The sequence below is a fragment of the Cucumis sativus genome, chromosome 4 (assembly GCF_000004075.3).
Source record: "Cucumis sativus cultivar 9930 chromosome 4, Cucumber_9930_V3, whole genome shotgun sequence".
Classification (NCBI taxonomy): Eukaryota; Viridiplantae; Streptophyta; class Magnoliopsida; order Cucurbitales; family Cucurbitaceae; genus Cucumis; species Cucumis sativus.
Window position 1 is genome coordinate 20284869 of NC_026658.2, and position 12662 is coordinate 20297530.

Sequence of the window (12662 nt, forward strand, 5' to 3'; positions counted from 1 at the left end):
TATTCCCTATATTTACATAGATTTACTTTCAATTATCAAATCTACTGTCATCACATACTATTGAATAGAAAGCCATAATTAGGTGGAGAATGGAAATTTATCTAAATGCTCCATCGTTCTTCTTGTGTTTAGATCTCAGATCCAAAACCTTTTTTCCCCTAATACCTCTTTTAGGGGTTAAAGTAAGGTATTGGTAGATTTTATACATTTGCTGAAGTATTGAGAAGTGAACGCTTGAAAGGGTCAATATAAAGCCGCAAATTGAAAGGCTAACAAAGTGTGTAACACTTCCTACCTCAGTTTCAGTAACACTTCCCCACTCTCATGCCAATAAAAGATGTGAGAGAAAGAAACCCTGAAGTCGTTCTATGACCCAAAGCTCTGTATTGTTCCTTCCATTTCATATAATCTTATCATTCCTCTTTTAGTCCAGTCTTAGAACTATTGCTAACTGAATTTTGATTTAAATCTCCATCATGAGCTCACCCCCTTGGCGTTCAACTACATAGATACTTTAAGAGACATCCTCCCTTCAAATACAAACTACTTATCATTGTGTTGTTTGGTTTTATTGAATTGCAAGCACTCAGAATTGCATAAAAGTTAAGCGTTAGTTAATAATGAATTTCATAAAAGGTCTAGAAATGGACATACGGTAATTGACTTCACACTAGACATGGAGTGATTCCCACCAAGGAGTGTTTCTATATATATTTAGAATTTACCTAAGAAGTAAAATGTTACTCCGAGAAAGATGGGAAAAAAAAAGAGCACCACTTGAACATATATTTAGACTTCTTAATTAGCAAAGAAAAACAAAACAAACTGAAAGGTTACATAAACTTGAAAGCATTAGTAAATGTACAGTTCTACAGATGGATTTAGGAAGAGTGAAATGCGTTTTAAGGAACAGCAATCCCATATGTAATCCAGATTTTTGATTTCTTAAGAAGTAAAAGTACCTTCACTTGGGAGTGTGTGGTGAGATTTACGCTGTGAGACCACTTGTTAAAACAGCATTAATTTCGCCAATAATGTTGACAGGCCTTCCATCAAACATAGATGATAAACTGCTTTCACACAACTTCTTCAACTCCCTCGTTTTCTTCACTGCTGATTCCTGAAATTGCCATCAAACATGATACTTTTAGTTTTCTTTTTCTGGGAAGGAGGGGGTTCTTCTTATGCTATCCCAAGGTCCCTTCCATAACCCTTTAGTTTTTTAAAACTTAACCCTATTTTCACTCCATTTCTTACCATGCTTTCCATTTTTGTTTAAAATAATTGAATTCTTCGTCAAATTCCAAAAACAATAATATGTTTTCAAAATATACTTTTTCTAGTTTTCAAGCTTATGCTTTGGTTTTTTAATAACATTGGTATTGGTAATAAGTAGATGACTGTGTATAGACTTAATTTTTTAAAAACAGAGAAAAACCAAAAATCAAATGGTCATTCAACCAGGCTTAAACTACTTGAAGTATAAAATACCATTAGATAAAAGAAAGGAAAATAAGTTGGAAATTTTAGATGGCAAATGTCTTCTCCTGCAGAGGAAAGAAAGGTACTCGAGTAGCAAAATGGAACAAGAATTGCTAGAGAGAGGAAGAAGATAGTTGGGTGTGCATTAAGTTACAAGTTATAAAAGTAAAATAAAACAAAAAAATTAAAACAAAAGCTTACGTCTGTTCTTAAAATTAGATATTGTAATTTTCTTCATATTGCATATAACATTTTTTAACTCGAACAATGCAAACAATACGTGAGTGTAGAAGGTTCGAACTTTTGACATCTTAGTCCACACTACATGCCAAAACAAAGTTATTACTTGAACATTTTTTAACTCAAACAATATGCGAACAATATGTGAGTGTATTTGACATCTTAGTTCACACTATATGTCAAAACAAAATTAGTTGAGCTATGCTTGAATTGGCATTTGGAGGTTAAATCTCTAGTACAATGCCCTCACTATGGATTGAACTTAGAGTTTTACCCGTTTAATATACTACCACTATTCTCAAAATACCCCTAATAGGATCCTCACAGATTATTCAACTTCCAAAAAGCTTACATGCAAACATGACCCGCAAAGGAAAAATTTGGAAAGATGAGTATCAAAAAGACTATCGGATTCTCCATTGGGGAATTTAGTGACATAAGCATAAACAATCATGATGTCGTTCAGACAAGGATCTACTCCCTCGCCCTCCTATCAAATTGTTGTGTTGTGTGCAAAGGGAATGTGAAACTCAAAAGGCCATTTGTTTGTTACAAGCACCGGTACCAGATTAATTTGGAATTTGTTATTAGTTATTATTATTGAAAGTAACAACAAAGAACTAACAGATTTACATGAAAACCCTGGGAAGAAATATCACAATAGAGAGTTTTCATATTATTTTCTTATGCAACAAATGTTACAAGAGGAAACAAGAGCCTAAATGAAAAAAGGAAAAAATAATTAGGATAACATAAATTACAAAACTACCCTTGGACTTTCGACACACAACAAGCCCACTATTTCCAACACCCCCTCACGTTGGGACATAAATGTCAATAAGACCCAACTTTCTAACACAGGAATCAAAACTCTGTCTGAGAAGCCCCTTGGTGAGAATATCAACAATTTGTTGACTTGAGGGAACGAAGGAATGCATGCATATGCTACCATTGTCCAGTCTTTCGATAATAAAGTATCTATCGATCTCCACATGTTTGGTTCTATCATGTTGAACTGGGGATGCTAACAGCAGTCTTATTATCGCAGAATAATTTCACATGCACTTTATAGTCCAAACAAAGATCAAATAAAACCTTATGTAGCCAAATCTTCTTACATATCCCCAAACTCATAGTACTATACTCAGCTTCAGCACTGCTTTTGGTCACAACCCCTTCCTTCTTACTCCTCCAAAGTTATGAGATTGCCCCACACAAAAGTATTGTATCCAGAGGTGGATTTTCTGTTAATGATAGACCATGTCCAGTTAGATTCAGTATAGTCCTCAATACACCTTTTGTCAGTCTTCCTGAACATCAACCCTTTACCGGGAGTTGTTTTCAAATACCTCATAATTCTATTAATTGCTTCCATGTTTTCCTCGTAGAGAGTCTGCATGAACTGACTAACAGTACTTACAACATAAGAAATATCTAGTCTGGTGTGAGATAAGTAGATCAACTTCCCCACTAGGCACTGATATTTTTCTTTATCAACTTAGTTTCCCAATTTAGCATTAAACTCAATAGGCGTATCAACAGGTCGACATCCCATCATACTTGTTTCAGTCAACAAATCAAGAGTGTACTTTCTTTGAGATACAGAGATACTTTCTTTCAATCTAGCTACCTCCATCCCAAGGAAGTACTGTAGGTTCCCCAAGTCTTTAATTTCAAATTCATCCCCATCTTTTTTTTTTTTTTCAGTCGGACGATTTCAACTGTGTCATCTCCACACAACACAATATCATCAACGTAGACAATCAACACAACAATCTTTCCAGCCTTTGAGACTTTCGTAAATAGGGTGTAGTGCCCCTAACTATACCTTAGGGACTTGACGAAAGTGGTAAACCTGTCAAACCATGCTCTCAGCGACTGTTTCAACCCATACAAGGATTTCTGAAGCTTGCAAACCCGATGGCTAAGATGGGTTTCAAAGCCTGGAGGGGGCTCATATAGACTTCCTCTTCTAAATCTCCATTCCAGAACGCGTTCTTAACCTAGTTGATATAGGGGTTAATCTTTATTCACAGCAACAGACAAAAAGACCCTAACAGTGTTTAACTTTGCAACAAAAGAAAAAGTCTCAGAGTAGTTGATCCCATACGTTTGAGTAAACCCGTTTGCAACTAACCTGATCTTGTGTCTGTCTAGAGTTCCATCTGCTTTGTACTTGAGTGTAAACACCGATTTACATCCCGCAGATTTATGCCCCTTAGAGAGAGCACAGAGCTCCCAATCTTGTTCTTTTCAAAATCTCTCATCTCTTTCATGACTGCAATTTTCCACTCGAGACACTCTAAGGCAATGTGGATATTCTTAGGTATCGGGGTGGAGTTAAGGCTGGTTGTAAAGGATCTGAATTGGAGTGATAGGTGTCACGAGCAGGCTTATCCAGGGCGTTGTTTGCCTATGGCCGCATGCCTAAATACCCCCAAACCACCTTGTCTTTATGTCTTATACTTAGTTTAATCTATTGCTTTCCTTTTTATGTCATAGACCAAGGGTGTGACGTTTCACACTTTTTCATATGCAAGTCTGTCAAAGCTACTATAGATGAGATCCACTAGTTGAATTCCCAACCAAGCCTTGTCACACTCTTTGCAACCAAAGCTTTCTTTGCAATTGGACACTCTTCAATGCTTACTTAATTATGTTGTCAATGCTTTTTTTCTCTCTCACGTTTCATAAAACAATTTTCTCAAGAACATTAAGGGAGGCTACATCATACTACGAGTTTGTCCGCGATTTTCGGATTTTGCACGATTCTAAGTAGAACAAGTGTCGCACGACTACCCATCTCGTGTTTGAAAGATTGCAATTGTGACAATAGGTTCTTGTAAGAATAGTTACAAATGGAGTGCTTCATGCAAGACCTAGTATTTTTCCACAATGGAATAGGTATGTTGAGTGACAAATCATACTCATCAAGATTACCTGAATGATCCCGTTTAGCCTCATTACCTGCAACTTCTTCCATGAACTCAATCTCATCAACATTGCCCTCTTCACCCATATCTTTAGAAACAACTATATCGAACCTGTCATTCTCACCCATTTTATTGTCAACATATGAGTCAATAGATTTAATCATACCTTGATCTCGTGATGGTTTAGAATAATGGACCAGAGTTGGTTGAGCGGTAGGGGACACAACTTCCTTTATGAGATTTCTCCTATAGTAAGTTATCTAGGGAACTTGGTTTGTTGGAAAAACTGTTATGAGGATCGAGGTCGGGTAAGGTAACAAGAGTAGGAATCGTTGACTCTACGGGAACAACATAGTTAGTCTCTTCACTTACACTCTCCCCCTAAAGCAGGCTAACGGGAAAGGAAGGACAATCCTCAAGGAAAGTGACATCCATGGAGACAAAGTACTTACAAAAAGAAGATGGTAACATTTATAACCCTGTTGATCAAGAGGGTACCCAACAAACACACAAGCCTGAGCCCGAGAGATAACTTGGTCTGGTTAGGACCATGGCTATGAACATAAGTCGCGCACCTAAACATTCGAATAGGAACCTCAAGAATGAGATAGGTAGAAGGGTAAGACTCCTTAAGACATTCTAAGGGGGTCTAGAGGTGGAGGACACGAGAGAGCATCCGATTAATAAGATGAGCTGCAGTGAGAACAATATCGACCCCCAGATAAAAGGGAAGGAAAGCAAACAACATAAGAGAAGAGACTACTACCATAAAATGACGGTTTTTCGCTCGACAACCCCATTTTGCTGGGGGTGTACGCACAGAAACTCTGGTGCTAGAGAACATAAACTCATTAAGGGTATGGTTTTGGAAACTCATGACCATAGTCACTTCGTAGAATTGCAATTTTTGCATTAAACTATGTTTATATAGTGTGATAGAAGTCCCAGAATATGGAAGTGACCTCGGATTTGTCAGAGATGAAAAAGACACAATTAAGACGGGTATGATATCAATGAAGGTCACAAACCACCGTTTCCTAGAAGAGGTAGTAACCTTAGACGGCCCCGAACATCACTATGAATAAGGCTAAAAGGTTATGTTGGTTTATATGATTGTGAGGCAAAGGAAATCCGATGTTGTTTAGCCCGAATACACACATCACAAGGTAAGGTAGAAACACCAACTTTAGAGAAGAGATAGGGCAATAAATAATGCATATATTGAAAGTTTGGGTGGCGCAGACAAGAATACCACAACATACCGTCTTTTCAGAATTTGTAGTAAAGTACGATGACAAAAAAATAGTCCTAGAATACTACTAGGGGAAGCATCATCGTCGAGGAGGTAGAGTCCTCTACTGTGCCGAGTAGTGTCAATCATCCTCCCCGAACTCAAGTCTTGAAAAGAAACAGAATCAAGTAAGAAAGTTGCTTTGCAGTTCAACTCATGGTAATTGCTTATGAATAAAAATTATAAGAAATTTTCGGCACATGCAACACATTTTGTAGGGGTAGTCCTTCAAAGGGAAAATTTTACCTCTTCCTAGCAATTGGGACCATGGAACAATCTGCAATTCTGATTTTCTCATTACTGGCACAAGAAATATAAGAAACAAAACTCTAAAAAAAACCTGTCAAATGATCTGTAGCACCCGAATCCATAATCCAGATATTCTTCCCATCAACACTAATAAGACTGAGGGACTGAGATATAACTGACTAAGCAATTGCTCCTAGTATGGACGGATTAAGGTTGTTCTAGCTTCTAACAGACTCACTCAGATAAGCTTGCCCTGAATTTTGTTTGTCGTTCAGAGGGCGTTTCTTAGCTCCTAGGGGACGACCATATAATTTCCAACACTGTTCTTTGTTGTGCCACTGTTACATGCAATGCTCACAGATAGGAACCTATTTTCTGTTGTGCTTCTCACTGTCATGAGCAGAGGACCTCACACTAAAGGCAGCAAAATCAATGGTAGAAGTAGTCAAAATGTTCATGGCACTCGTAATGTCTCCTCAAGGACTTCTGAACAAACTTCCATCAAGGAGGAAAAGGTCTTTGGCCTAGTATACGACCACGAACTATATCAAACTTCGAGTTGAGGCCAGCAAGAAAATCATATATTTTGTCAACCTCTTCAAGTGTAGAGTGTTGTATACCATCACAAGGGCAGTTCCAGACAATTTCTCTGCAAAGATCCATTTCCTGTCAAATAAGGGGAGGTTTGTTAAAATAGGATATTACATCCATAGTCCCCTACTTGCATTCATGGACTTCTTTTCTTAGCATGTAGAGGCGGGAATCATTCTGACGCTTCGAATAAAGTTTCTGAGTTGTATTCCATATATCCTTAGAAGTCGTAGCATAAAACAAGGGCTTGTCAATCTGTGGCTCCATGCTATTGATTAACATGGCCCGAATGAGAGAACCCTCTCCTTTCCAAAAGGTTCTAAGGGGCTGGGAATCACCTAGTGAAGGGCAATATACCTCTCCTGTCAGAAAACCAAATTTGTGGCGCCCATCAATGATCATTTTAACAGACTATGACCACGAGAAGTAGTTCTAGTCATTCAACTTCTCCTCAGTAGTTTGTGCCAAAGAATCAAACATGTAAGTAGAAAAAAAATTAGAGAACGAAGTTACTGGGTTCTCAGAATACATCAGCAAGGTGGTCGGAAGGCTAGAACTAGGTGTGTGGGTAGAAGTTCCTAAAGTTGTCTCAAATTCCACGATTTGCAGTTTAAACATGGCCAGTTGATGTTGGGTGGTACCTTGAGAAAAGTCCAACACATTGGCTTTGGACTGAGCCAAGTATTCACTGGTTTCAAAGTTTGCATGGGCATGGAGATTAGTATCCCTGGGATGACAATTGGATAGAATTTCCAGTGTGGTATAGGTGTCAGTCGGGTAGTGGTGAAAGGTCTCATGTTGATGGGAAAGAATAATTAGGGTAACATAAATTACAAAATTACCCTTGGGCTTTCAACACATAACAAGCCCATTAATTCTAACAGTTATCTTCCTTCGAGTAACAAACCCCTCTTGCTACCAATATGAAAGCCCTGCCTTCTTTCATATATTTAGATGGTTACACCATTAAAAGAAGCATAATAAATTCTCTGGCTACAACTAGTTAGAGCTCTCTTTTTGCTAAACCCTCAACCCTGAACTTTTTTTTTTTTGGTGATAAGTTTTCTCGCACCACCATGTACAAATTATAGTTTAAATGATCCTCTGCCCAACTAGAAGGCTTTTATGTAGCTTCCATCAGCTTATGGCAGGTTTTCCCCCTTTTGTATATTTGGTATTATCGTTGAAACATAATGTTTTATGACTAAATTAAAATTTTGAGTAAAAAAGGAAGAAAAACTGAACTGAACTAAAATACATAAATAAGTTAAAAGGAAGAGAACTTACCTGTTTTGGCCAAAATGAAGCTAATGAATTTTGCAGCTCCATGCGCTTGGCAGCCAACTCCTTTAACCCTTCCTTTAATTTCACTTCACGTTGCTTCTTTTCCTCTAGTGTACTAACTAATCTCTCTAGAAATCTAAAATCAAAGTTCACATCAGTTTACCTGAGAATGATCCATTTTATAGAATTGGAAGAAAAAAGAAGAAGCGATTAGAGATGTAAAGGATAGAGGTGCTTCATTCTACTTTTACAATGAAATATTATCAAATATAGTTTTATTAATATAATACATAATCTTTTCAACTAGCTGTACCATGCTACGTCGTCTAAATTTCATATAAAGAGTGCTACTTCTGTGTATTTCTAACCAACATTCATGGTCAAGACTAAAACATAAGTAGAATTCAAAATCTATACTGTATATGTAACTAAAAGCTTTTAAGTAGACATAATACTTGCAAAGGCCCAAAAATTGAACTTAATCTAATAATTAGAAGGTTCAAATATGCAACTGTAGATTGTAGTATTAGAATCAAACAGTTTCTAAGATAGCAGAACTTATTTTGATATGATTTAAGAAGTACAGGTACAGATTATCATAATTGCAAAGTTTATTAAACAGAGTTAGAAGTCTAACAATGGTAATTTATCAATCAAAAGATGTTACAACACAAACTAAATATTAGCACCAAAGAAAATGCTAATACATGAGAAGTTAGAATAGTAAACTAAGTGGGATAGTACTTCATTGAAAATGTGGTTGAAATTGAGTAACATGTAACTTCATTTTATTTGCATTTCTCAAGAAATTTGTGAATTGAAATCTGGAAAATTTCTACAAGAGGTGATTTTAACAAATAAGAAAACAATGACCTATTAATTGTAGTACCTTTTAGAATTGAGAATCATAATTAAATCTTGAGTTTTCCTACTTGACATTAATGATATAGCCAAGGAAACATCTGATAGCATCGTCTCAATGGCATCAGAAGTATATTGCTGCAGCACAAAGGGAGCCACTGCCTGGACTTGATGTTGCAAAGACAGTGTTTCATCATTTTTCAACTCATTCAAACGTTGAGTTAGAAATGCCTTAACCTGAAATTGTAAATAGATATAGCCATTGCGCCTTCATCTAAGTTTTTTGATTTAGTGATAGATTATGCCGCTCAAGTTTTGTACCAAAGTAATGATATACCTCATATAGATCGTCAAGAATCTTATTCCTATACTCGGTCTCCAAAAGCTGACTCCTAACTTCAGTGATTTCTCCAGACTGAGTTGAAGGGATGAATGTATTATGATCCACCTCTATATCAGGCAAGGTTACATCATCAATGATATCAACTTGCGGTGTTTCAACACTGACATCCCATGATATCTCAGACACAGTAGTCTCGGGCAATGTAGTACAACCCTCCTTGTTAGATTCCATTTGGTATGATTCCACAGCTTCACTTGCATGAACTATTTCATAAGGTCCCAAACCATTTCCTGTATCCTCAGTTTCTTCCAATGCACCTATATCCCAATCAATTTGAGCATTTTCCATTGATATATCCCAGTCAATATTATCGGCAGCAATTCCTGTTTGTCCAATAGCATCTGGTTCTATGTAGCTTGACTGAACATTTACAGAATCAACATTCTCAAAGCCCACAGACACATGTAAAGAAGGAGGATGCTCATGTATATGCCGTAGGTTTGGTAATACAGTCAAGTGTTTCTGTACACATGTATGGAATGTCAGACTCAAAATTAACATACCACATCACAATAACGTAGAAGCCAACAACATCAGGAAATAAATTTCTCTATTCATCTCTATGACACTTATGACCATCAAACAATGTTCATAACATTATTGCCTTACATCCTTATCCGAGTGAGCATCCCTTACAAAATTGGAATAGTATTCAATAGCACGTGACACAGAATCACCATTTATAACTTCCAATATTCTGCTAAATGTGCTTGGAAGGGACCTTGCAGTCTCCAGAAGTTCAGCTCTAACATTTTTTCCCTGCAAGATGAAGAAGCTTGTTTTCAAATTAAATATATTCAAATATATATGAAGAAATCCATGCAATAAGAAAAATACAGAAAGAGTCTCCAAAATATTTGGAAAAATATGGAGCAGGTCATAACCTGCAAACCGAGATCCTGACAAGCCTCGACATATTTAGCTGCTGAAAGAGAGGCATTTCTTTTAGTATCAGATTCTTTACGTTCCAGCTCAGCTAGCTGTTGATGAATCTTTTGGACCTGTTTCTTCTGATATGGGCTTCACATTAAATATAAAAATAGCATGAAAATTGAGCTCTTCAATATTCATCGGTTACTACACAAATTTCATAAGACATTTACATTTCATAATTCACATTCTGAACAATTATTTGAGCAGCCTCGCCAAGAAAAATATGATCCTTCTCATAAGCTCTTACAATCACCTCCCAAGCACCCTGCAAAAAAAAAATATTTTTTATTTAGAAAACAAACTTAACTAAAGCTCTACAACAATTCAGGCCTGTCAATGTATAGTGGAGACTAAGAAAAGGACAGGAAAAGACAAGTCTTACAGCAGCACCTGATAGCCGGCCAAATATATTCCGGCTTTCTGGGGTTGACTCTAGAAGAATATTATAAATTTTCTTTGCCTCTAAATAACCAATATCTGAGAAAAAAACCAGACGACCAGTTTACAAGTTACTGATGAGGTATAAAATATATACTCAAAGTAAACAAACTGAACAACAAGGTGTGGCATATTTGATGCACAAGATGGAGAAAGATTACATCAACCAGAATTCAGAAATATTAATCGAATTACGATAAAGAACCTCTGTATTGATTCAACGGGGAGAGCTACATTGCACTAACTCTCCTGAATCTGATGCCAAGCTAGTCAAAGAGAACCTATCTCTATGCACAATCCCTGCTAAATACTATTAATGTCACACCTTTTCTCAAATGTGATCATTGCCAGTGAACCCCATATCCCTCCACATAAATACTCCCTGCCTCTCTAACCACTATATGCCAATATCTTTTATGAATCTATATTTAGTTGGTTGAAAAGTTATAGGAAAATTCTTTTTAATCCAAAGCAGCTTACAGCTGATCTCCCTAGACAAGTTATCAAGAAACTCATATCATTTTAATATCTCAGATTAGGCTCGTTCTTTTCTACAATCCAAGCTTGATTCTTAGCTTTGCAGCAGCGTCAATTATAGATTTCACTCCAGCAATTGAAGTACTACTTTTTTCTAACAAGAAACAAACTCAATTGCAGTACTACTAATAAAAATGCTCTCTGTCCCTCTCTCTCTCTCTCTGTCTTTTGTTAATCGAATTTCTCTAAAAAAAAACAAACACTGGTAAACTCCACTACATGCCAGTAAATTAAACGATAATAATTGGTTTAAAAGAATTGAAAAGTTGAATCCAACCTTCAGGATCTAAGGTATGGAAATAGGGATCGGCATCTTTGGGGAGGGACAAGAGCTCCTTGGTGATGCGAACTTTCAACGCAGCTAAACGCTTACGCCAATCAGAAGGGATTCTTTTCCGATCGATGAGCCATTCTTCAGAATCACGAATGCGCAAAAATCAACTCCAATCAAATAGTTGAAAAAATAAACAAGGACGAAATATGAAATGAAACAAAATCACAGATTGAACAAGAATCGGAGATGATAAATGGAATCATTACCACCAAGACGGGAGAATGTGATGTCGATTGGAAGATTACGAATATCATCGGGGCCCTGCATTGTTTTTGCATAAAATTTCGTTGCTTAATGCTTATTGTGCGTTAGAGTTTTGTTCCGGCTCTTCAGAGATTATACTTAAAATAATAATAATAATAATAATAATAATTAATAATAATAATAATAATAATAATAATAATAATAACAGCAGTAATAGTAATAATAAAATGAAACTATTTATAAAATACGGCTAAAAAAAACTTATGTATAGACAATTTTGGTATGTTCGATAAATAGTTTCAATCTTTTTTTGCTCTATTTTGAACATGCTCTTTCTAAACATTATAAATATATGTGTTAAATAAATGTCCAACATTTTACTTGCATCAAAATATAATTGATCCTTTTTTTTACTCTCACGTCGATATGACACATCACTAGTGTCCATGTAATCCACCACCTACTTGTCATTTTGCTCTTTGGTGGATTTGGTAATACACATATTGGTTGAATTTCAAAACAAATCGAGATAGTTGAGAGTTTTGGAGAATTTTATTTTTTTTATTTTCTCAATTTATTATTTGTTTTATTTTAATAATATATTTTCTCCATATCTATGTTCTTGTTGTGCCTCATTTTTACAACAGGTTACCAACACGAGCTTCAACTCCGCCGTGGAATGCAGGTCCTAAAAGTAGGTTGAATTTTCCCTTACTATATTATAAGTAATAAAATAAATCATATTTTGCATATTTGATGTATATTAAATTTCTAATATAATTATGATATTTTACGATAGTGTTACATAGTACTATTTTTTCTTTTATCAATTTTATGTAGAAGGATGCACGCCCTAGGAAACTTTGTAAATCTTTTATTGTT

At 36.0% G+C, this 12662-nt stretch overlaps 1 protein-coding gene across 1 annotated transcript; it reads right to left on the reverse strand.

Moving 5' to 3' along the window:
• Window positions 1-610: 610 nt before the first annotated feature.
• Window positions 611-11923, reverse strand: LOC101215775 (CDK5RAP3-like protein). Its single transcript, XM_004146336.3, has 10 exons — window positions 11783-11923; window positions 11520-11654; window positions 10650-10744; window positions 10438-10532; window positions 10219-10354; window positions 9944-10093; window positions 9269-9796; window positions 8960-9168; window positions 8074-8206; window positions 611-1120 (listed from the first exon to the last, which is right to left on the reverse strand). Exons 1-10 carry the CDS (start codon window positions 11841-11843, stop codon window positions 989-991), a joined length of 1674 nt encoding a protein of 557 aa, XP_004146384.1. The 5' UTR covers window positions 11844-11923; the 3' UTR covers window positions 611-988.
• Window positions 11924-12662: the final 739 nt, after the last annotated feature.